The 26,425-nt window shown below is 40.6% G+C and overlaps 2 protein-coding genes across 6 annotated transcripts in view; one reads left to right on the top strand and one right to left on the bottom strand.

The window, feature by feature from the left end:
- Positions 1-12,347, bottom strand: part of FKBP15 (FKBP prolyl isomerase family member 15) — a 57,907-nt gene extending 45,560 nt beyond the window's left edge. For all 4 annotated transcript variants that reach the window (XM_028493619.2, XM_055087012.1, XM_007109495.3 and 1 more), the window contains exons 1-2: positions 12,103-12,347; positions 4,051-4,166 (exon numbers count right to left, since the gene is read on the bottom strand). In XM_028493619.2, coding sequence (XP_028349420.1) covers positions 4,051-4,166; positions 12,103-12,155 — 169 coding nt within the window. In that variant the 5' untranslated portion in view covers positions 12,156-12,347. The remainder of the gene's footprint in view (positions 1-4,050; positions 4,167-12,102) is intronic.
- Positions 12,348-12,499: 152 nt separating this feature from the next.
- SLC31A1 (solute carrier family 31 member 1) overlaps positions 12,500-26,425 on the top strand; it is a 27,868-nt gene continuing 13,942 nt past the window's right edge. The window contains exons 1-2 of one of the 2 annotated variants that reach the window (XM_007109498.4): positions 12,500-12,593; positions 16,587-16,673. The gene's annotated coding sequence lies outside the window, so the exon portion shown is untranslated. The remainder of the gene's footprint in view (positions 12,594-16,586; positions 16,674-26,425) is intronic. The other variant, XM_007109497.4, reaches the window with a different exon arrangement.

The raw sequence follows: 26,425 nt of genomic DNA, 5'->3' as shown, positions 1-26,425 counted from the left end.
CATGCCGCGGAGCGGCTGGGCCCGTGAGCCATGGCTGCCGAGCCTGCGCGTCCGGAGCCTGTGCTCCGCAACGGGAGAGGCCACAACAGAGGGAGGCCCGCATACCACAAAAAAAAAAAAAAAAAAATGACCTATAATCTCACCAACCAAAAATAAACATTAATAACATGATGTATTTATTCCTAGTCCTTTTTCTTTTTTTTTTTTTGCAGTACGCGGGCCTCTCACTGTTGTGGCCTCTCCCGTTGCGGAGCACAGGCTCCGGACGCGCAGGCTCAGCGGCCATGGCTCACGGGCCCAGCCGCTCCGCGGCACGTGGGATCTTCCCGGACCGGGGCACGAACCCGTGTCCCCTGCATCGGCAGGCGGACTCTCAACCACTGCGCCACCAGGGAAGTCCCCTAGTCCTTTTTCTATACACATAAACTTTCCAGCTTTTTCATCCTTTTTAAAGAAAATTAATGATTTGACAATCTCCTTTTTCACTTAGTGTAAGCATTTCCTCATACTTTTCAAAACAGTCTCCAAAACACAAAATAGTCCTAAAAACACTTTTTGATGGTTAAATACTATGTTGACTCTACTAGAATTCATCCAATTTCCTATTGTTTGCCATTTCTTTGGGCTGTTTCCAATTTTTCTCTATGATAAATAACACTATGATAAGCATCCTTAAAATGTACATTTTTGTATGTACCTCTAATTACTTTCTTAGAATTCCCCAAAATGGAATTACGGCATGCAAGAGTGTGAAAATTTTTAAGGTTTTGTTACGACCTGCCCAAATGCCCTTGAGAAATGCCATTACCAGTTTACACTCCCACCAGCAGTATGAGTAGGCCAGCTTTGCATCCCTGCCCGCAAGAGGAGATAATCTTTCTAAATCTTTACCAATGGGATACGGGTGGCATTAGGGAAAGGGGAATGCCACCTCACTGTTGTTTTCATTTGCATTTATTGATTACAGGGGAGGAGAAATTTAACATTTTCCATAGATTTGTATTGGCCATTTACTTTGTTTTATTTTGATGAATTGCCCATTTTATGTTGTTGGCTTATTTTCCTAGTCTGGGTTGTTCTTGTTTTCCTTATTCTTTTATAAAAACCTACAACATAGTTTTAAATTCAATCAGTACTTTCCAGTTGTATGTAATGCTACAATAAAACTTTTCTCCTGAGAAGCAGTGAATACCAAAAAAAGGAGGAACTAAGGCCTCAGTTAAGTTATCAAGCCAAGTCTGAAACACAGAAAAATTACTGTCTCCCCAAGGTCAGCCTAGCATCCTCTTTCAGGTTAGTTCAACTTTTCCCAGTACACTCTCATCTCCCTACTTAACGCCCTGGTTCATGGATTTGCTAGAGGGATAAGTGAGTCAGATGCCACAATCATGTGACCTTCTCATTGGTTAAGCATTTCTTCCTCTCGGAAATCAGTATTGTACAGATTCTTGAATTCCCTGCTCATGAGGACTGCTTTTAATATGTATTTTCAAATCGTTTTTTTTTCCCAAGGAAAGTTTTCTTGAATTATAGTTTTAGGTGCCCGTTTTCCTCCCCTATTTTTTTTTTTTTTAATTCTTCAGGGAATATACATATGTATATTCCACATGTTGGAAGTTCTCTGCTATCTTCAATGTTGGTCACTTTCCTTTCAAAACTTTTTATCTCTTAAATTTTTTAATTCTTATTTTAAAAACGTCTTCCTGTTAACCTTCTATTTCTCTTAAGGCATAATCTGTTGTGTTTATTCATTCTTGTGTTCCTTCTAGTTTAGTCTTCATTTCTGAAATAATTTTTCTGACATCTCTAATTCTTGCCTAAGTCCTGTCACTTACTTCTGAGATTTTAAAATTCTCACTTATGTTCTCATTTCATGTCTTATGTTATTTTATTAATGGTAATAGGTGGTTGTAGTTTTGATCTATTCAGTAAGAAACATTCTCACAGAGTAGAGCTCTCACTGTAGGGATACTATTCTGTTCCTTGTTCTTATAATAACTTTGCATGGAGTTTGACTCTGATACTGTTCTATTGTTCATTTTTATGTGAAATTTGCTTTTCTGAACTTTTAGACAGAGGCATGGCTCAGGGTGGCTTTCCTAACTTCATGGAACTCACTGTTCTGTTGCCATACAGAGTTCAAAAAAGCGGGAAGAGGGGGCTTCCTCCTGAGACTTCCTGATTCTATTCTAGAGCTACTTTTATCTGGATCTTTTCTTCTTCACTTTTAATATCCCTATCCTCCTTCATTTTAATTCCACTCTCGGCAGGTTCTACTCAGGGTGGGGATCTCTCCTGGAAGGTCACCATAGTGGATGAGTTTCAGCACTTCATAGGAGCAAGACTGCTCCTGTTCTAGTCACCATCATCAACCCCTTGTACTTACCCATAACTAAAATGGGCAAAATGCTTTGCAGTTCCAGCTTGGCCTGCCACATTTCCCATGAACACCTGTTGGCTACTTTGGGTTCGCCCATTCTCAGATTCAAATATTCTCCCATTGCTTCCTTGTTTTTTCCCATGCAAATGTTGACACCATGCAAGCCTTGTGTCCATACCTGCTTGTATTGGGGGGATTCATGAGGATACCTTTTCAATTGGTTTTACTGTAAATATTATCCAAGGTTTGTCCACTTGCTCTGTTTTTCTAGAGATCTGAAGAGATTCAAGAACTATGCTGCAGTCACCTCCTTTCCCAAAAAGACTTGTTATATAAATACTCCTTAAACAGAGAGCGTCTCCTGTATTGCAAGTTTTTATTTTATTTGTAAATGCCTGCATAAGACAGTAGTATAGGTAATTTTTAAGTTGAAATGCCTCTATAATTCCCCTTTAAAAGTATAATTAACTCATAGTTTTTGTTTTCTAATTTTAAAAAGCAAGTTACTTCATTGGGTGGGGACTGAGACTGTTTGTTTTTATCCACATTCATTAACTCAACCACTTTAAACTGAGTTACAAGTACACTGTTGAGAAGAGATGTGCCACAGGAAACGTAAAAGCATAGCCTACTAGAAATCTGGCCAGGTTATGGCTTGGAGAACAGGGCCAGCAATCCACAGCAAAGCTGCCAAAAGTGACAGGTAAGACTTAGAGCAGGGGTCAGCAAACATTGTATGTAAAGGGCCAAACGGTAAATATTTTTGGCTATGGGCCATACAGTATCTGTTGCAACTGTTCAACTCTAAATATCCTAACAACATCCTCAGTGTTGGCATTGCGCCTAGCAATGTAAAAGACATTCAATACTTTCTTCTTCATTCAACAGATATTTAATTTAATGTCCCTTACCACCTGTTTTGCTCTGGGCTATTTCTATCAGTCCCTCACTCCTCTTCAGATTCTTACACAAAGACAGCAAAGTGCAGAGGATGGTAGACAAGCTTTGGAGTGAGTCAGATCAGGGTTCAAATTTCAACTCTGTCACTTACTGCTGTATGACCTTAACCATGTGCCTAAACCTCTCTGAGCCTCTAAAATGGTGGTAGTCTCACCTATTTCACAGAATTGTTGTGAGAATTAAATAAGACAATCTAGGTGAAGCACCTGAGACCAAACACATAGCAGGTTTTTTAGAAATATTAGTCCCCCCTTTTCTCCTTTCGTTCAACAAATTTTCATTCAATATGTCTTGTGTTCATCCTGATGAAATGTTCAGGGGATCCAGCATTGAGCATCGTTCTCTAGTTGGGAAAAGTTCACTGTCAGCATACATCTAACCCACCCAGGTGAAAGATGGGAAAAGCAGCTCTTCCTTCTTGCCAAAATATTGGATGGCGCCTACGTAGAGCACCCTGGGCAAAGTTTTGGAGAGTGGTGTCCACGTGGGGCAGAAGAGCTTGCCTGTGACTTTCCTCCATCAGTTTCCAAAAAACAGCACACTACCTAGCCGCTGGAATTCAGGATCTCAGAGCTCAGAGCAGCATACACCTCACTGCTGGTGAGCTTGGCCAGACTGATCAAGGAGGGATGACCTGGCATGTCACTTTTAGAAGGTTGTTTATGATTCCAACTAACCTGTCAGGGGCCAATCCTAACCACTTAACTTACCTGTTGGTGCTGTTCCCTGGCCTTTCTTAGGCTGCTTTGGGGCTGTGTAGTGGAAGAATTCATTTCCATGGCCAGCAGCTGCCTGATCCAGTCCAAAAAGAGAGGCCAATCTGGTACTGTCAGTAGAAAATGACATTTCACTTGACATATCTCAAACCTGGAATCATTATAAAAGCTGCCCATGCTCCTACCTCAAACAAATACCTCCTTGACTATATATCCCACCACTCAATATCAGAAGCGGCAACTAAGTCTCTTCGAAATCAAGACTGTATCTCTGATATGAACAGCATCAAATGACCTTGCCCATCCACAGGACTTTGGTCAAGGCATCTCTTCTTTCTGGACCTCAGTTTCTGCATCTGTAAATTAAGGTGATTAGTCCAGGTGCTCTCTATGGTCTCTTCAAACTGTACATTCTTGCCTTTAACAAGTCATAGTTTCCTATTTTTCACTAGTTTATTACATTGAAGTAAAACTGTTTTATAAGGAATTCCCTGGTGGTCAAGTGGTTAGGAAGGAAAGAAAGAAAGAAAGAAAGAAAGGAAAGAAGGAAGGAAGGAAGGAAGAAAGGAAGAAAGAAAGGAAGAAAGGAAGGAAGAAAGGAAGAAAGAAAGGAAGGAAGAAAAAGAAAGACAGGAAGAAGGAAAGGAAGGAAGGAAAAAAGAAAGGAAGAAAGGAAGGAAGAAAGAAAATCACCACCTTTAAAAAGAAAACGCATTACAAACTTACTGCATCAAACATAGTCCCATATATGATTTCATCTTTTATCTTTCACAGCAGAACCATTCTTTTATCATCCCTTGTGATGAATCTTATGCTCCAACTATTCCACTGAAACTGCTGTTACTAAAATCACCAACAACCTCTTTGTTAATAAACAGTTTATCGGTCCTTATCTTATTTGGCTTTCATGCTGTCTTTTTACACTGTCAACTAATTTGTTCTTCTTTAAACAAACTCTTCTTCTGACTTCCGTGAGGATACCTGCAGGGGTGGGAGGAGGGACCAGCCCAAATAAGACACATCAATAAATGTCCACGGGATCCCTCTCTTACTGTCTTTCCATCTCTCTGGTTCCTCATTTAACTCCTTGGACTCTTCTACTATTGCCCAACCTTTAAATATCCATGTCCCCAAGATTTCATACTCTCTCTCCCTTGGCAATCTAATGTATCTACCTTGATATCAGTGCTATCCAAATTCTGATGGTGCTCCAATCTGTATTCCTAGCCCAGAATTTGTTCCTGAGTGCAGACAACACAGATATACCACAGGGAACACAAATGCAACATGTCCAAACCAGAACTCATATCTTCCAATGCCCACTGCCCAGCAAAACCTGTTCTTACTCTTGTGCTGCCTCTCTTGATGAATGACATTTTGTGTCAGGATCCTCAAGACTGTCCCCAGGCTCAGTGATTTGCTAGAAGGACTCACTGGACTTACCATACAGTTATAGCATAATATATAATATACATATATATATTATATATTATATATATATAATATACATATATATATAATATATATTATATACATATATATATATATATACACACGTATAATATATATATACTCAGGGCTAAGGTCTATTACAAGGAAATGATACACACCAAAATCAGCAAAGGGAAAAGGCACACTGGAGCAAAGTCCAGAGGAAACCAGGAACAAAATTCCAAGAGTCCTCTTCCAGTGGAGTAACACGGGACATGTTACATTCCTCCAGCAATAAGTTGTAACAACATGTGTGAGAGTGGTCTGCCAGGAAAGCTCATCAGACACTCAGTGCCCAAGGTTTTTTATTGTGGGCTAGTCACATAGAAACCTTCTAACATGTATCAAAATTCTAGACTCCCAGAAGAAAGACAAGGTTCAGTAATAAACCATATCGTCTGTACAGTTTAGGCACAGTGAGCCACTCTTATCATTTGTGGAAAGCTTTAGTGCGGGGAACTGTTTACCAATCGAGTTTCCAGCTGCCAGCCAACCCTGTAAGCAAGACTTTCTAAGGATAACGGTCTCGGGTCTACTACGTTAACACGTTTCTGCAAACATCCACAACCAAAACTGAAATCTGGGCATCGACCTTGACTTTTCTTTCCCCTGGTGTTCATGACCTATCCTCAAGTCCATTTGATCTTACTTGCTATTTCTCGAACTCTTCACTTCTCCCCAGCCTCAATGACACTTCCCTACTTCAGACCACCATCACATCTACAGAGCTTGAATTCCTGCAGCCACCTCCTGTCTCATCTCCCTACCCTGGTCGTGTCTGCTTCTTATCCATCCTTCCCACTGCACCCACAGTGACCTTTCTCAAAACCAAATTTGACCAAGTCTCTTTCCTCCTTAAAACTCTCAATGACACCTCAATATTACCAAGATAAAAGTCCAAACTCCATAAGACAGTTTTACAAGCCCCTTCAAGACCGCACCTCTCCTTACCTCCCCAGCTTCCTGTCTGACCTCATCTCCAACTGCATGCTACAGTCATACTGTGGAACTTTTAATTTCTCATATAAGGCAAGATCTTTCTAATCTCCAGCCTTTGGATATGCTGTTCTCTCTGCCTGAAACATTCTTCCCCTGGAAGCTGACCCTTAATCTCAAAGTCTAGGTTAGGTGATCTTCCTTGGGGCTCCCACAGAACTCTATACATGATTCATTCAAGAAATATGCATCAGACACTGTGTTAAGTGCTGGGTATACACTGGTGAGCAAAACTTGGTTCTATTTTCAAGTAGCTTATATACTCTAACAAGGGAATTAGGTATATACTATATAATTGCAAACTATAACATGAGATATATAACAAGTAGCTGTTCTATGGAGTTACACTCCATAGAGATTAATAAAACTTATTCAGTCTTTATCATCTAACATGGTAATTGGTTACTGTTAAATACTGAAACATCCCAACAACTGTTTTTCCCTCATAATTTTAATGTATAATACATACTAGCATTTTGCAAAATAAATTAAATATGATTTGAAACTATTACCTTGTTTTCTCAAGGTAGTATTGAGTTTCCTGTAAATGGGGCCAACAATGCCTACTTTAAAGGACTAAGAGGTTTAAATGAGAGCAGTGTTGGCCTACATTAAGACATCAACAAATGCTAATGAAATTTAGAAAAGACCAAGAGTTCTCCTTTTACCCAGGGCAATCTGAGCAGATTCCCTAAAAGAATAAGATTCTAGGAATCCTAATGAGCAATGCCTTTCACCTTGTGAAAAATTTGCAAAGCTTAGAACCTAGTTAAGATTAACAGATTATGCACAAATCATTGATAAGAAAGAATGTTCTTGGTAGCTTCAGTAAACTATGGGTACTGGATTTGCTGTTTTCATTTTGCAGGTGCAGTTTTGTTTTTTGTTTTTCAATGGAAAGACAAAAGTGTCGTCGGTAAACTAAGTTTCCACAGATGCCCTAAAGGCCAGCCAACTGATGATTGCAAAATCAATCCAAAAGCCAGGTCAACCTAATTATCTTTCAGATTAATTCATTTTCTATTAATTTTTTTAAATGAACTCTACACAGACTTAGGGGCATAGGTTTTTTGTAAATTATTACACTTTCCACTTCTGAAGTGTTTTCAAATGTACACATCTCACTAACTATGTTAGCAAGAATGAGCTTGCTAACTCTGGACTTTAGTCTCTAAGTTTACAATTCATAGGAAAAGTCATTCCAGCATTAATCACATTAAAAAAATAAATGTTGGACTTTCCTGGTGGCACAGTGGTTGGGAGTCTGCCTGCCAATGCGGTGGACACAGGCTCGAGCCCTGGTCCGGGAAGATCCCACATGCCGCAGAGCAACTAAGCCCGTGCACCACAACTATTGAACCTGTGCTCTAGAGCCCGCGAGCCACAACTAAGGAGCCCGCATGCCACAACTACTGAAGCCCACGAGCCTAGAGCCCATGCTCCGCAACAAGAGAAGCCACCACAATGAGAAGCCCGCGCACCACAACGAAGAGTAGCCCCTGCTCACCACAACTAGAGAAAGCCCGCACACAGCAGCGAAGACCTACGCAGCCAAAAATAAAAAACAAAACAACAAAACAGTAATACATGCATTTACAATGTAACAATGTATTTTAATAAACGGGGACTCTTTCGGTTGTTCAAGTACTTCTTTTCCAAACTGTGGTATCAAACATTTACTTCTATAATAATAATAAGGCATACAGGCAGTCTGGTGGAAATCTGCTTGCCTGATTTCAAATCTAGGTTCTTTTTTTTTTTTTTTTTTTTTTTTTGTGGTATGCGGGCCTTCCTCTGCTGCGGCCTCTCCCGTTGCGGAACACAGGCTCACGCGCAGGCTCAGCGGCCATGGCTCACGGGCCCAGCCGCTCCGCGGCATGTGGGATCCTCCCATACCGGGGCGCGAACCCGGTTCCCCTGCATCGGCACGCGGACGCGCAACCACTGCGCCACCAGGGAAGCCCCTAAATCTAGGTTCTTTTACTTTTTAGCCGTTTGACCTTGAGCAACTTTCCTCTCTCAGCCTTAATTTCCCATTTGCAAAATGAGTATAATATTAGTAAAAACTGCCTCAGAGAGTAGTCGAAAGAAATTAATACAATACTGTATATATAGTACTTAGTACAGTACCTTGCACTGAGTAAGTACACAATATGTTTTATACACGTGTACACATCCTACTACCTTAAAATGTCGATTCAACTCAGATACCCCTAGAAGGAAGAAACCATGCTTGATCAGTGCACAAACTGACCTGCAACTATAAGCTGATATTAGCATAAATACAAACTACAGGATTGGGAAAAGTCTCAAAGATCACCTAGAGCAACCACATTATTTAATAGACTGGGGAATGGAGAGTCAAGGATGGTAAGTGACTTGTCCATAAAGTCACACTCCTAACTGGGGGCAGAATCAACATCAGAATCTAGGCTTTTCTGTATCTTTTACAGAACTTAAAAATGCTTTCTGATGATCAGTTCCAGATTTCTTTTTTCTACCTCTACACTGGTGATTTATCATCATTATGCTAATCAGATTTGCCTACATATAACTTTTTTTTTTTTTTTGCAGCGCCGCGGCATGTGGGATCTTAGTTCCCCAACCAGGGATCGAACCCACACCCCCTGCATTGGAAGCACGGAGTCTTAACCACTGGACCACCAGGGAAGTCCCTGCCTAGATATAACTTTTATATAATCTACAACACAAGTATATACATTACTGGCCCCTTAAGAATGCTTTTTGATTATCATTATTGGATTGTTTTATTCTACTACTAAACTGGAAGTTTCTTAGGGGCAGGAACTGTTCCTTATTCCTATCTATATTAGCTGAAGCCAAGTACCATACACTTAGTAGGCATTCACATATTTCTTCATTTCAAAGTCTCAACGGAAAGAAAGGGCTAAGACTAAAAAAACCCCACAAACCTCCTGATTACCACTTTACTATTGCTAGGTTAACCATGGACGAAAAGGCCTGGAAATTTGGAACACAGATTATCAATCATCTAGACAGCCATCCTAGGCACTAATACTCTCACTTCTGTCCCCTGCATCGGCAGGCGGACTCTCAACTACTGCGCCACCAGGGAAGCCCAGGCTTGACTATCTTAAGTGGAATCAAGTAAGTCACACATTTAAGTCAAGATACTTAAAAAATAATAATCAAGTAATATTTACAGTAAATTAAACTTGTACAAGAGGAACTGAAAAGCAGCCGCAGTACTCACTGTCATATGTTTTACTTCCTTAGAGAAAACTGACAAACGAATAGCTACATCAGGGAATGTTGGTGAAACTTTCTGTATTCTCAATCTTAAACTTGATTTAGTTTTTCTGGTTATTACGGGGAACAAAAATAAGTTACCTGTATAACTTTGTTTACTAAGCCTTTTATCATTCAATTAGCTGTTGTCTGTGTTTAGGAGTACAGTCTCCTGCCTAGAACTAGTTTCTCAGGTCCCTGAGGAGCCTGCACAGGAAATCAGCATAGCTGAGCCACCAAGAACTTATCTCAGGCCAGGAACCTGGAGAAGAGCACATGACTGTCGTTATCCACCCAGGAATTTTCAGTCAGCAGTGTACTGCTTGTTGCATCAAAGCTGGAAGCCCTAAACTCTACCCAATATTCTTGAATAACCTATATAGAAAAAGAATCTGAAAAAGAATGGATATATATATGTATAACTGAAACACTTTGCTGTACACCTGAAATTAACACAACATTGTAAATCAACTATACTCCAATATAAAATAAAAATTAAATTAAAAATAAAGTTGGGAGCTGTAACATTCATTTACAGACTTCCCTCAAAGACTTTCACCTAGTGAAGAATGTGAATTTAAAGTATATATTGTGGGCTTCCCTGATGTCGCAGTGGTTAAGAATCCGCCTCCCAAAGCAAGGGACACGGGTTTGAGCCCTGATCCGGGAAGATCTTACATGCCATGGAGCAACTAAGCCTGTGTGCCACAACTACTGAGCCTGAGCTCTAGAGCCTGCAAGCCACAACTACTGAGCAAGGCCGCGCTCCGCAACAAGAGTAGCCCCCGCTCGCCTCAACTACAGAAAGCCCGCATGCAGCAACGAAGACCCAACACAGCCAAAAATAAGTAAATAAATAAATTTATTAAAAATAAATAAAGTATATCTTGTAAACTTTCAAAAGGCACAGCCATTTACAAAACGGGTTTGTCTGAAAAAACATTAATTCAAATGGCTGACTACATAGTCAACAGCAACAGGCTGGATGTGTGGCAATAGTGAATGTTTTGGGTGGAGTAGGGAAAAAAGGAACCAAAGCACTGCTTAACTCTAAAATAGCTGAGCAACTGAAAGAACTCAAGGGGCAACTAAGTGGATGTAGGACATCCAAAGTGAGGGTAGGGGTGGAACAGGGCAGTGAGAGTGAAAAGAGGACTCAGGATGGCTAATGTAGAGCTGATCACAGTTTAAGTCAAAAGATCCTATTTAAGACCAAAAGAGAGCCAGTGTCATTTTAGGTCACTCACGTACTGGACTCTCCACCAGAACTAGAAGCAACCTGAGACCAGAGAGAGCAGCTTAATCATTTTTGTAACCTCTAAGTATTTAGTAGAATGAGGAGTATATATTGGTGTATTCATCATTCTTCGGTACATTCTTAAATTGGTTAAACAGATGTTCAAAGAAAGACTCTGCAAGGATCAGAACTTGGAAGCTCACAAGTTTGAAGGGAGTCAAGCTGTCTACCGACACAACATAAGGGAAAAGGATAAACTGATTAGTGGAAGAGAGAAAACCCTGCCCCTTGAAGACCTGTACCCCAGGCTAGTTTATACAGTGACTGGGGACAGAGGACAGCAACTGCAGTTTCTTACATTGGTTTTAAGCTTTACAGTGCAATTTCACAGTCATTATTAACTCAATAGGCACCTCCTGAGCACCCACTATGTGCTAGGAACGGTGAACCGTGCCGAGCGCACAACAGTATGAACAACGTAAACAGTTCTCGTCCTGTCAGGGCTCAAAATCTAGTATGTTCTGTGTACAAAGATAAAGGTAAACACACCTAGTTGTGGGAATAAGTAAGAGAAAGCAATTTATTCTCCGTGGGGCCGTGGGAGAAGGGAAAGCACCAAAAAGGTGACATCCGAGCTAGGCCTTGAAGGATGCTGAAGCTGACCCACCAGCGTCAATTCTTAAGTGTCACCGCCTTGTCCACGGAGAAGAGAAAGTCTCATATAGGCACCAGCTGACTCATAAAAACTCTGAGACAGGTATTTTCATCAATAATCACCCCCATTTGACAGAAGGAGAAACTGTGACCCAGGAAGCAAAAGTCGAACCCCAGGGTCCTACCGCGCGTCAGGGGAGATGCCAGGTCCAGAATCCAGGTGAACAGACGCAGCACAGCTTCGAGCTCTGCCTGGATTCTGAGACCTGTGGAGCACCGGAATGTGGCAAGGGTCTGGACCCGGAAGTTGGGAAGAAGTCTGATAAGGGAGCAGCCCCTCCAACCGTATGGCCAGGCTCTCTCAGCCACGCCCTCTGCCCCACGCGTGTGTCACTCACCCGCCGCTAGGCGAGAGGAAGTCGGTGTCGTCTTCGTCGCCCGCACCGAACATCGCGCAGCTTTTCGCCCCGCTTCGGGGAAGAAATCGGAGGGTTTCCAGAGCCTTTCACCGCCAACGTCGTAAAACGCCGCCGCGCCGTGCTGTTTTCCGGCAGGACGAACTCTCGCACGGTGACTCGGCCAGGAGGAGACTAGGTTCTGGAGAAGGTGGAGCAAAGGCAAATGAGAGGACCTGGAGGGGGAGGCAAGCCGCGTGACGAAAGGCTTCTTCGGCCCCCAGAAGCGGCGAGACGCACAGGCGCTCCGAAACCCTGCGCGGCGATTGGCCAGAGAGCCAGGGGGCGGGGTAGGGGCGGGAATCGGCTCTTCGGTGGCGGTCTTGGACACGTCGAGAGGGTCAGAAGTGGAGGGGGCTTCTGAAGAGTCCTGGGGGTGTGACAGAATAAGGTTCTGAGAGGGAGGCGCCGGTGGCTGGACTCGATCTGGGAAGGTAAGGCCTCTCCCGCCCCTCTCGCAACCCTGGCACGAGCACAGTTCTTTCCCCTCCGAGACGAGGATCTCCACGCCACTCTTCTCAGCTCGGCGAAAGGAAAAAGGGCCCGGAACTGGAGGTCTGGAGACCTGAGCTTTCGGCCCGGCCCCCATAGTGACATAACCGGAGTAACCTTGGGGCGAGGTATTCCGTTCCTCAGTCTCCCCGTCTGTAAAACCAGCCTGCTCCCTCTGCCGCTTGTCCCCTGTGGCCGCCCTCGCTATTTATTCAACGGACTATTTGTCCAGTGCTTCCGTGTGCCGACTGGTCAAGAAGCTTTAAGACCTCAGAGGTCATCGAATTCAATCTCAGTCTCCTCATAATCCCAGACTTCACAGATAGGGAAAGAGAGCAACTAAGCACTTGGATGACTAGTCCGCGGTCACACAGAGTAAAGGGCAGACTGAGGCTGGATCCCTAGTCTCTTGATTCGGGAATTAGCGGGCTGCCGGGTCAACAAGAACCTTACCAGTCCTTAAGTACAGTATTCTCTCACAGAGTGGTTATTGCTCCACTGTGGCATACATCTGGAGAGAAGTCCCCTCCCTAGAGTCCACCTATGCCAGGTGATGAGCAGGAGAGCTGGAATGTTCTGGGGGTGGGTGATGGAAAGGAGGAAACTTCAGAAGCTGAAAACCCCCAGCACCAACCTTGGCCTGGGTTTCACGTAGTCTTCTTGCCACAGACCTAAGACAACATCAATTGCTGTCGACTTCTCTGCCTCCGGTTTCCACCCTCTGTGTATCTTATATAAGCATTTCTTTGGTTAACGTAGGGTCATTCTTGGAACAATCTCGGGGTAGGCCTGGCTTAGCGGAGGTGTATGTCCCACTGTAGCTTCTGTTTCCATAGATCTCAGGAGTGCTTTCACTCTGGGTGTCTCCTCTCAATCAGATTAGTACAACAGGTGTCCCTTACCTGAATGTTTTAATCTGTTAGCATGAAATCAAAGTGAAGTGGTTGGTAGCTCCTTCCCAGAGATTTTATACCTCTTGGCACTTGCCTTGTTCTGCTTCTTATTATAGTTTGTGTGCTTCTACTAAATTGTAAGCTCCTCAAGGACGATGACACTTTTATTCATCTTGGTGTGTCCTGTGTCACAGAGCACTATGCCTTCTTGCCCGTAATGGGTCCTCATTAATTCTTTGTTAGACCTAGTAGTGGAATTCATCCTTGTTTCCTTATTACTTAATTTATTCTCTTAGGATATTTTTTTCCGTGTGACCCAGAGAGCCCAGCAATGGCTCTTGCTTTTTATAGGTATCTTCCAGAAAGATAAAAATGCTGTATTAGCTTTGAACTATCTGGGTTGCTTAGTCTCGTGTCAATTGAAGATGATTTTCCTATTGTTTAACGCTCTAAGGGAGGGGAAAGAGAAATAGGATAGCTAAAAATATTATATGTAGGTCTAATTTTTGTTAATAAAGTATTCCTCTGTTAAACTGAAGGATAGGGCTGTTGTCTGCTTCCTGTGTTTATTTTACAGATTAAGATGGTTAAAGCAGTGAAGGCTGACAATGTAAAAGCAATGATGCAACTGGAATCTAAGCACTGGAACTGGAACCCTTTGTGGTAGCTCTCTGTTAAATGTGAGCTTGGCTACTCTAAGGAAAAAAAAGAAAAGAATAAGCTGCATAAGTAACAGCTCTTTCTTACCCCTCTCCCCAGTACTGGTCATTGTCATTCCAGCACCACAACATCTGAATAGTGCTTTTTAACAATGCTAAAGGGGGGAAAAATGCTAAATGGGATCATTGAGCACTGATTTTGCGTTCTTGAGTTGGGGGTGTTTTTATCCAGGGTGTTGAAGTCGCCTTTCTAGATAGGCTGGAATCCTAAAATCTGGATCAGCCTTTTTGGTGATGGAAACACCACAGATATGGGTGCCCAGATCACCACTGTGGGACACAGCTGCTGGTTCTGATTGGCAGTATGAGGAAGGGGAAGATAGTGGTGAGGCTTCCTCAGTCTTCCAGGCTTTGAACTGCGGGATTGAGTGTACCTAAAAAGCCACTGTCTTCCTGAAGTAGAATATCGGACTAGGAATCAGGAAACCTGAATTCCTGTCCCAGCCCTTCTAACTCACTCTGAGCTTGGGCCAGGCTCCCTAAACGCTCCCAGATATCTATCAAATAGTACTCCTGGGAGGTAAATAGGCACAACCCTGTCTCAAGTTTGAATAAAGCATTTTTGTTTGTTTGTTTTGCTTAAGTATACAGCTTTTAGATGTGTTTATAAAATGTATTGACACCCTGAAGATTAACCAGAAAGCATCAATTTTAACAATTCCTTTAGAATTATCAGCAATTTTGCTACAATTTAGATGACAATTTTTATATACAGGTACACCTATATTAATCTGTTCTGGTGGATGCATTTTAAAATTAATAGTTTAATATTATAACCAAGTTAGATCTTAGCTGTGGTGTTAGGGATATGAATTGAACGTAGGTTTGGGGGGGTATAGTGTTCTTTCTGTTCAGTCACTGAAACAGAAGAATGTCAGAACACAATTCAAGAAACATCACCTGAAAACCTGCTATGTATACACGCTGTGCTGGGTGTTGCCTGGGATGAGAAAATGAGTAAGTCATTGTTCCTGTCCTCAAAGTGCTTATACTTGAATAATGGCGATAATTGAAGTATACAAATAGCCATAATAGAAGATACAGCAAAGTAAGTCTCATAAGTAGAAATTAATGATTGTAGGATATAAAAGGAAGAAGAGATCAAATCTACATAGTTTGGAGGAAGGTGTGGGTTAGATAATGGGCTTTGAAGATGAGTGGGATTCCAAGTGGAAGTAAGGAAGTAAGGCTTTCCACGTTGAAGGGAAAAGTTAACTGAAAAAAAGTAAGTCAAAGCAGGGAATCATACAGATATTAGTTACCCGTAGATCTTAAACATTTTATTTTAACTTAAAACTTGAACATCTTTTTGCCATTCTTTTGAATAAGCCTTTTCTTGGAGCGTGGGTCTCAGGGATCTGCAAACTGCAGTGTGAGAGCTAAATCTTGTCCTAGCCTGCTGCCTGTTTCTGTAAATAAAGTTTTATTGGAACACAGCCTTGCTCACTTGTTTATGTATTATCTGTGGCTACTTTCACATACAAGGTAGAGTGGAGTATAGTTATGTGTATCTTTATCTAGTCTTTCCTAAGCTTTCAACTTGTATAGCATAGTAGTTAAAGCTCTGGAGCCAAATTGTTTTGCCATTTTTTGAGTTGTATAGGCCTTGGGCATGTTGTTCAGTCTCCTCCTTTGTGAAATAGGGACAATAATAGTATCTAGTTCCCAAGGTTCTTATGAAGATTATATGGGTTAATCCATTTAAAACATTTAGAACAGTGCCTGGCAAGTAGTAAGTACTGAGTTAATATTAGCTGCTGCTGTTGTTTTCCTCTTCTCATTTATACTTCATTGCTTTATATAATACTTTATTAAATTATATATTTAGAATAATAAACACAATTGGCATAAATTGTTTTGTGAATAAACACAACTGATACCCTCAATAAGCACATAATTTCACTGAGAGGGAGAGCAGAAGTGTTGCTCCCATGATACTGGAGAATAGCCTAGCTAATGTGTGATCAGTTAAATTGGTTAAGAGAGTTCTGTGCAATAGTTTGCTAATAGTTTACTGTTGTCTTAAACAGTATACATAGGGAAATAGTGGATTAAAGTTGAAAAGGAGACCAGGGCCATATTTGTCAAATACCTTGAAGGCCAAGCTAACAAGTTTGTACTTAGCCTAGTAGGAGATGGAATTTTTTATTTTAAATGACCTCAATCCAGTTTTCCTTTTGATTGTAATCTCAATTTTGAATTGAGAAAAACAAATGTTCTAGACTGAATGTGAATAAAATTAAATGACTTCTCTAAAAGTAACAATTTATACCATACTCTTAAGAGTCTCTGATTCTTAAGTCTGTTCCTCTCCTTGTTCCAGTTTGCCTCTGCTGTTGATTCTTCTTTTTGCCTTCCTCACCAGACATGCTACAAAGGAGAGAAAGATGACATAGTTATCACTGAAAAAGTAAGTGTTTACAGCAACAGGATGACTTCAACTAGTGGAAGATGTCAGATGAGTCAATAACCAGGCAGCACCCAGATAACTCTGCCATTTAAAGTTGGCAAGCCAGGCATGGTTGGGGAAAAGGGAGGGAAGAGAGAGGGCAGGTTGCTGATTGACGCCTGCACTCCCACATGCAGCTTTTAGCATAAAAAAGCCATTAAAAAAATCAAAAGTTTTCTGTAGTTTGTGACTAAGTATGAGAAGTCAGCAAGGGTCTGATTCTTAATCCATTAAAGTGAGCAGTTTATGCCAAAAGAAATCTTAGAGTAGTCACTGGGAAGGAAATGCTTTTGAAGTTCCATTGCTTTGAGTAATATCATTTCATGATTTAGGTAACATCCACAAGCAGGGGGGGGGCCATCCTTAGGAATACAAAGCCCTGCAGAGAAGGAAGGGGTTGAGAAGGGTCCACCCTACCTCTTTTCCTTTGCACAAAGGCCCTAGGCTTTTGTATACAACCTGCTTTTGTAGGCTGAGGACATTGTGCAATACAGCATAATGAGATAGAAACCTGCATTACAAAAGTAAATAAGAGAAATGATTTGGGGGGAACACATAAAGAGCAAAACTTTAGCAACCAGTAAAACGTTAGCGGGACCTTTTTTTTAGCCAGTTTGAGTCTTTCCCTAAATAGGTAGTAGAGTTATTATAGAACTGTACAGAGTATTTGTATAATTTTGAAGCAGTTTAGAGCATCTAGAATGTATCCATTCGGTTTATGAAATGAAAGAAGAGGAATGCTGCTAACTGTACCCGCAGGCACCCATTCCTCTCTCCTACCTTTTGTAATGGCTTTTTATCAGTTCCCACACAACCCCGTGCATAATCTATACCTTAGTACATCTCATACTGTATTTTAATTATTTGTATATATCTCTTCTCCATCAGACTGCGCTTCTTGAGGATAGGGTTTCATCATAGTACCTTCACTCAGTAGGTACACAATAAATTTGAATGAATGAATGAACAAATGAATGAATGAATGAATGAAGAGACCTAGTTCCTCGGATCACACAGATAATAAACCCCTAGAGCCAGATATAGAACCCAGGTCTCCTGATTCCTAGCCCAGTACTTTTCTACCATGCCATGCAGCCTCTATCTGAGGTTTTGAACAACTTTTCTCTCAGAGGGAGGGAGGAGTAAAAAAGGAAAAGGTAAAATGTTTTCTAGTTTCTGCCTCACACCAAATTAATTCCCAGCATTCCCCACAAGCAAACCAACAACACTGTGATATAGACGATTGAAATCCTGTATAATATAACTAAATGGAAGGTTTAGCAAGGGGGACCTTTGTCTGCCTTTGATTATAACAAAGAGTCATTTAAAACAATGCTTTGCCAACCTATACATATCTGACTAGCTAGTGTTCTTTAAATCAGGCTATAAGAGTCTGTGTGTTTTAAGTGACATGAAAGTGAGCCCTATGTATGACTTGGACGTCTCATTTCAGAGATTAATTTTGTCCTCTAATGAGAAAGCAAGCTACCATTAATAATATCTCATATTTACTGTACCTTAGAATTAGGAAGTATTCTGACATTTTATTTGATGGGTATTTTTATATCCATTTTGTAATAAATGAACTAATACATGTTGAGTTCACGTGATTTGCTTAATGTCACATAACTAATGTATGGCAAACTTATGTCTGTAGTTCAGAGTCTCTGATGCCTAGTCCAGGGCTGTCTCTACTCTTATCACATGTTTTATAAAACACTCAGATCTTTACATAAATCATACTTAAGCATTCATGGTTAGCATGGTGGAAATGTGTCAAGACTACAAAAGGATCCAGTAAGAGGGGTATGAAAGGGTGCATCTTGGGATTGCTTTATTCCAGGATGTGGCTTAGCCAACAACAAAAGGTATCAGAGAAGTAGAGTATAGTAACTGGGAGATCCACTCCCCATTGGACTTAGGCCCTTCTATCGTTGCATAACTAAAAGACCTTTTCAGTTTGTTTGTTTGACATATCAAATTTGAGTTGTCCTATTCGGACCAGGCAAATAAAAGCTTTTCCAAAGGCCTTTGTGAAGAATGTAGTTGTACACTTGATCTTCTCTGTACAGAAAGGTGAGAGTGGGCAAGAGAAACAGGAGCTTCTATATTATTTGCCACTAAAACAGGATATGTAAAGCTCAGAAACCCCTCGTACTTAGCTGCTTCCCGACAAACTATCTGGAGAAATGGGAGGGTTGGGGAAAGTAGCTAGCCTAGTGTTACAGAAGCAACGTACGAGAAGCAGATGTTATAGGTTCAGTTGACTAAAGAGTATATTAGCATCATTATTCAATGACCTAGGCTTCAGTTTCCCCATCTGTAAAATAAAGGAGTTGGACTTGATAATTTTTTAGTAGGAAATGTATTCACATGGTTCTCAATTCAAAAGGTACACAAGGATATGTAGTGAAAAATGTTGCTTCTAATCCAACCCACATCTGACCAGTTGCCTTCCTAGGGATCACAATGTTACTACCTTCTTATTCCCCCATGCCCAGAGGTAGTATAGGTGTTTACAAATAATATATATATATACTTTTTTCCCTTTCAAAACGTTTTACAAATGATAGCATATAGTGCCCCTTCTTTTTTCATCTCATAAGGTACCTTGGAGATCATTATCACTATACAAAGAGCTTCCTCATTCTTGTTTATGGCTGCAAAGTAGTCCACGGCACATCTTATAATGTATATATTTTCATTGCAAGATGGCGCTTTGAGCATATTTCGTTTCCTTCTCAAAATCCTAATGAAATGACTTTAGAAATATAAAAATAAGAAAAAGTATGATATTGTGATTTATAATGAATATATATTTGGTCTTCATCCCATTTCTGGCTCAGAGCTAACACCGTTGGAATTTCCTAGGTGACTAGAGCTATAAAGGTGTCTTTTGTTGATATGGTGACTTCTCTGAGGATGGGGGCTAGTTGCTTGTGAAGCCAACCAAAGTGACTAGAGGGTTGGAACTTTCAGCCCCTGACTTCCTGGGAGAAGGGAGGGGCTGGAGATTGAGTTTAATCAACAGTGGCCAAATGGAATCAATCGTGCCCATGTAATGAAGCCTCCATAAAAACCCAAAAAGACAGGGTTCCGAGAGCTTCTGGTTTGGGGAACAAGAACACTTCCAACTGCCACCATGCCGGCCCCAACCTACAAGGACAGAAGCTCCTTTGTTCAGGACCTCACTATATATATCTCTTCATCTGGCTGTTGATTTGTCTCCTTTAATATACTTTGTAATAAATCAGTAATCTAGTGGGTAAATGGATTTCCTTAGTTCTGTGAGACACTCTAGCAAATTTGTAGAACTCAAGAAGAGGGGATTGTGGGAACCTCTGGTTTATAGCCAGCAGATCACAATCACAGGCTTGCAATTGGCATCTGAAGTGAAGAGCAGTCTTGCAGGACTGGGTCCTAAATCTGTGTAATCTGATGCTATCTCTGAGAAGATAGTGTCCGAATTGAGTTGAATTGTAGGACACCCAGCTGGTGTTGGAGAATTGTTTGGCAGTGGGGAAACCACCCGTAAAAAAAGTATCCTTTATCATTAGAAAACAGAGAGAAAGAAGCCTGAAACTTAGAGACATTTCAAAGAATATAAATGCAGATTGGAATCAAATTGAAACATATTACTGACCACCTGATTCATTATAGGTGAAGAACATCCCTCCCTGTGAAGTGAAGTGGATAGAGTTCACTAGCACACTCTGAAAACTCCTAAAATGAGAACAGCGAAGGTTAGAAAGAAAGGTTAGCTATGGAGCAACGGGTGAAGGACAAATCAAAGGATTTCGGGGGTTATACCTATGCCAAGTTTAGAAAGAACAGTAGATTAAGAAGTAACGGTAATGACTATTTATCGAGGGCTTACTGTGTTTAGGCACTGTGCTAAGTTGGTGTTTAAATGCACACTGTCACGAGGTAGGTGCTACTGTCATCCCTATATTAGAAGAAACTAACTTACCCTCTTAACCGCTATGCTGTTGCCTCAGTGAACTCTTCGTAACAGTCCTGTGAGGGCGGCTACTTTTATTACCTGATTTTAGAGCTGAGGCCCAGAGATATTAAGTAATTTGCCCAAGGGCCCACAACCAGTAGGTACAGTTTTACCAGTTAGAGAATAACTTCCTTGCATACTTGGAAAGCCGCCATAAAAAAGAAAGAGAAAATATCTCTTCTGCCCACAGCTTCCTCCTCATGTTTCTTTTTTGTTTGTTTTTAGTGGCCTATTCAGGATCTCTAACTGAACTCCCATTCTCAGAAATGCTGGAGGTGATGGTTAGGGACAGGCCCTGGAGTGCTCAGCTGGGAACAAATCTTAACTTCATTAATCATGTTGCGAACTATATACAGCATTTTCTTCACACAGAAGGTTTTCTGTTGTCTTATTAGTCAGCAATAAAGTCTGTTTTTCTGATAGTTCAATTCCTGTATTTCACAACTAATCTAGAAAAATGGAACTGTAGAAGATACATAACTTCCCCTTCATCTGGAACTCAGATTTTATTCATACAGTGGGTGAAAGAAACCTCTCTCAAATCCCAAACACGAGCCATTTGCTATTAAATTTAGTGTTAGCCCAGAAAGTTCTTTGTTTAGTAGGTGGTGGTGTGTGTAAATTCTAAGTGAGACTGGGCAAGCTTTGTGCCCTTTTGGAATATCAGAATAAACAAATGTTTTATTTTAGTTCCTGGTTGAATCTTGACTTTCTTTCTTTTCTTTTTTTTTTTTTAAGCGCCCTCTTCTTAAACATACAGTCCTTAGAGCCTGTGTACTATATCTATGTTGTACTTCTCTGTAATTCAGAACTTTGGTTCTCAAATTTTAGAGCGTGTAAGAATTGCCTATATATCTGGATATATACCTAGAGTCTGAGACTCCATTCCCTGAGAGGAGATTCAGTAGTCTGGAGTGGGGTCCGTAATTTTCATTTTTAGCCAAACATCTCAAATAATTCTGATTCAGGCAGTCCTTGGACCATACTTTGAGAAACCCTTGAGTTAGGATTTACTATGTATGTTATTAATGTGCCAGTCGCTTTCATATGTATTTTTACATCTGATGTTCAAAAAAATTGTGAGATTTTATTAACCCAGGTTTATGTGTATGTATTATCCCCACAAAGCTTTAGTAACTTGTTCTGAGCTCCAAAGATGGCATTGCATTATGACAGTCAGCAGTCTGACTCCAAGAACCAGGAGGGCTGTTGCTCTTAGTATTTCTGCTTTAGGTATTTCTCAGAAGAGATGATTGTATAAGATTGGTGAATTGGAAAATATTAGAAAGTGATATGAACAGTCTGTTAAGTTAAAGCCACTGAAATGTTGGAATGTCTAAAGCATATCATCTAATATTCAGAATGTTCCTAGAAAAGACAAGTATGCATTTGCTCTTCTTTGAAACGATATTATACACACCTAAACTTTTCTAATTGAAATAGGCCCTAAAGATGAGTTATTCTATTTCTTCACTAAGGAAATTGTGACCATAAAGATTAAATTGCTTAATGTAATGGAAACACCCGGGCTAGAACCCGGGTCTTACTTTCTTTCAAGTTGTAATAATTATAAAGGTTAAGGTAGGCTACAACCCATACGTTGCCTGAGAATTACTTAGAAGACTGTTGAATCAGTGGTTGAGAGTGATGACTCTTTGTGACATTCACCATTTGAAAGTTCACACAGAGGCATAATAATTAAAGGTGTTCTGGTATTTTAAAGGAGTAGAATAAATGGTGATATTTTTTAACGGTGACATTTTTATGAGTTATTCTTTAAAAGTTCTGTTTCTGACACTGAAAATATATAGCAGAATGGCATTTGGGGCTTTTGTGAATTTTAATGGAATGCTGAAATGTGGCCTGGAGCTCAGGCTATGTGGAAGTCCATTCTCACTTAGAGCTACAGAGGCAGAGCAGCCAAGAATACTGCAGGTAATAGTTTTAACACAAATTGTAGGCCATAGCATGGTGTAAAGTGTTGCAAGACACAACTACTCTGGAGGTAGATAACAACTAGATTTAGCTCCTCCTGGACAACTTAATGGGGTTTATAGACTTGACAGGGCCCTTGGATAACTTGATCTTTGTTTACCCCAAATGTAGGGAATATTCACTTGTGCCTCCCAATAGAAATAGGTCTACATTTCTTTCTAAGCTCCCTAAAAACTATAACTCTGTTTCCTTATCTCAATTTTTCAGAATTGCCCCATAAAGTAAAATAGCTACCTTTGTGTTAAGAGACAGGGACACAAATAGTTGGGTAGAAGTACAACGATACAATTAATAGGTCACCAGACTTGAGGTCAGAATCTGGATTCTAACTGCAGACTGCTTTGAGACTGACTGACACGTGACCTTGGCTAGTCAGTTAACCTCGTGTACCTCAATTTTCCAGCTGTAAAATAAGTAGCCATTCTTGTTTAATCCAGGCCTGTCCTTCATGTGGAGTTAGGTCTAGAAACGTACTACATTGTGGTAGCTCAGCAGAAAAACCTGAGAACATGCCAGAAGAGAAAATGAAGTTACTATTGGGCCCAGACTTAAAATCATTCAATCAACAAATATTTATTGACTACAAACGTAAAAGGTGTATTAGATTGCACATAGCCTAATGTAGGCCTTACAATGCATTCCATAAACAAAATGTGAGTAGTTTTCTTCAGCCTTGTTTTTGAGCACTCATAGAACATAATAATAACAATAACTCACAGAGTAATAATAATGCTTTTATGTATGTTATATGGTCTTTTTTTCTATTTCTTCCCATTCATTATCTTATTTGAATCATACAATAACCCTAAAGGAGAACAAAACAGAGGTTATCTCATTCCCCTGAGTTTCGGATGAGAGGCTAAAACTCAGAGATCAATAGTGGCTCTCAAAGAAGTAGGGTGATTCTGCCCCCCAGGGGATGTTTGGCAAAGTCTGGAGACATTTTGAATTGTCACACATGGGACAGTGCTACTGTCATTCAGTGAGTAAAGGCTAGGGATACTTACTGTTAAACATCCTACAGTGCACAGGACAGCTCATACAGCAAAGAGTTATTCAGCCCCAAATGTCATTAAGGCTAAAATTGAGAAACTGACATTGGTGTTTTATCCAAAAGAATACAAAGTGATAGAGTTGGATGAACCAGAATCCAGATCTTGGACTCAGTCTAGTATATTCTCCACTGCCCTTAGCATTAAAAACTGCAGTCACATAAATTCTGGATTTATTGCTAATGTTTCGTGGAGGTGTGAGTGAAAAGTGGGGTTTGTCATACATCACTGTTAAAGGTTTCCATGTATAGTACAGATTGTATAATCCAATAAAAATCTACTAAACACTTGCTGTGTGTCTTACAGTCTGCTGTCCATGTCCCACAGGGAGCTTAGTCTACCTTCATCATATTTTTTAACTTATTGAGCAACTACCAAATTTGAGTAATTTACCCAAATGGTATTGAAATCTGGATATGGCCCCTTTAGCAGCCTCTATGCATAGTACCTACTGCCAACCTAAAGACTCATGGGACTTTTATAGGAAATGTCATCAAGATACTCAGAGGGAAATTAGCAGAACCAGGATTTGGATCTTATCTGACTCCAAACTCATGCTCTTAACATTATTCAGTAAGCTTAACTCTCTCCTACAAAAGGTGATGTGTGACTTTAGAAGCTCTTACAACCCAGGACAGTCCTTGTAGAATATCCTTCAGTTTTGCCCCTCAAACCATTAAATAACCCAGAAATAAGAAGGTTCTTCTAATCCTTCTAAAGTTTTAACAGATGTCTTTCTGGATTCTGGCAAATTAAAGGATTATGGCCCATGGCTCTGTAAGGAATTTTTTTTTTCCATCTGTGAATGCCTCACAGAAAACTTGAGCAGGAAATATTATTAGGGAAGAACAAATAAAGGCCAGTTATTCTACACAGCAAAGTATTCTGTTAAAATATAAATCTGGTCACATCACTCCCCTGTTTATTACGCCTAAATAGCTTCCAGTTGCCCTTGGAATAAAATTTAGTCTCCTTTAAATGACCTATAAGGCCTTCTTCAGTATACCCATTCTGCCTCTTTCTTCAACCTCATTGGCCTCTCTTCTCACTCAATGTGTTCTATTCATACTGACCTTGAATGACTTTGATTCTTTTCTTGCCTCAACGGTGCTATTCTCTGCCCTTCTACCCAACTCCATTAATTTATCAGTCTGTTTAAATGTTACCTCCTTAGAGAGGGCTTCTCTCTTCTCTCTCCACCTAACCCCCTCCATCTAAGTTAGTTCTTTTACTGTTATTCTCCTATCACAGTACCATGTTTACTTCATATTACTTATCACAATTTATAATTATGTATACGTATACATATTTATTTGTTTCCATATTTAATGAGGATTCCTCCTCTAGAGTAGGTTCTGCAAAGGCAAGAATCTTGTCTTTTGCAGCTGGCTCCTTGTAAGTAGATATGAAACTTACATGGGTTTTGTTAAGAATTAAATACATTTTGAGTGAGTGAATATTTGTCCAGTGTTCTTCCAGGTGCAGTAAGGAGGTATAAATTAGTTACTTGCCCTCTAAGAACTTGCTGTGTATATATGGTATTTTTTATCTCGTATTTTAAGAACTGTAAGTCAAATTTCCCATAAGAGAAGATTGCTAGAAAAATTCAGAAAAGAGAGAGAGATTTCTTCTGTCAAGAATTCAAGGAGGGCTTCCCTGGTGGCGCAGTGGTTGAGAGTCCGCCTGCCGATGCAGGGGACATGGGTTCGTGCCCCGGTCCGGGAAGATCCCACATGCCGCGGGCGGCTGGGCGCGTGAGCCATGGCCGCTGGGCCTGCGCGTCCGGAGCCTTTGCTCCGCAACCGGAGAGGCTACAACAGTGAGAGGCCCGCGTACCGCAAAAAAAAAAAAGAATTCAAGGAAAACCTCATAGGAGAGGTGGCATTTTAACTCAGCCTTAAAGAATGAACTAGATTGTAAACTCAAAAGAGCAGGGGCCGTATTTTAACTTTATCCTACTTCTGACACATTTTAAGTGCCCTGTAAACGTTGAATAAATAATGATAGGATTTGCTCATATTAAGAAAATGGGAGGGGGGGCGGACTACAGAGAATGACACAGCCAAAAAGGCATACAGGTGTCAAAGTACTAAATTTATTCAGGAAAATTGAGTAAATCAATTTCAGTGGAATATTTGAATGTGAAGAGGATGAGATTGGGATAAGGCTGGAAAGTAAATCTGTAACAGAGACATAAATGCCACGTATTGAACATAAAATAAGTGTATCAATATGAGAAGTTGGAGGTGAGGATACTTATGTGTCTCTTTGCAGAGAGATTAGTTTCTGGGAGTACAACCTAAAATGCAAATTACAGCTTGAGAAATACATGCAAATGGTATCTGGACACTAGTTTAGGTGGGAGTACTGGTTCTATTATCAACACCATCACCAAAAAATAGCAAAATCCAGGCTCCTATGAACCATCTCCTGTACTTGGCTTGGCTGGAGAGTGTTTGTTTCCTTATATTTCTGGAAGGGAAACATCCCAAGGGATGTTTTTGTGGTTTTTACGTTTTTTTCCCTGTAATTGATTTCTAATCTCATAGCGTTGTGGTCAGAAAAGATGCTTGATATGATTTCAATTTTCTTAAATTTACTGAGGCTTGATTTGTGACCCAAGATGTGATCTATCCTGGAGAATGTTCCGTGCGCACTTGAGA

This window comes from Physeter macrocephalus, chromosome 9 (genome assembly GCF_002837175.3).
Source record: "Physeter macrocephalus isolate SW-GA chromosome 9, ASM283717v5, whole genome shotgun sequence".
NCBI classification, from domain to species: domain Eukaryota; kingdom Metazoa; phylum Chordata; class Mammalia; order Artiodactyla; family Physeteridae; genus Physeter; species Physeter macrocephalus.
This window is presented reverse-complemented; position numbering and strand designations above follow the sequence as displayed.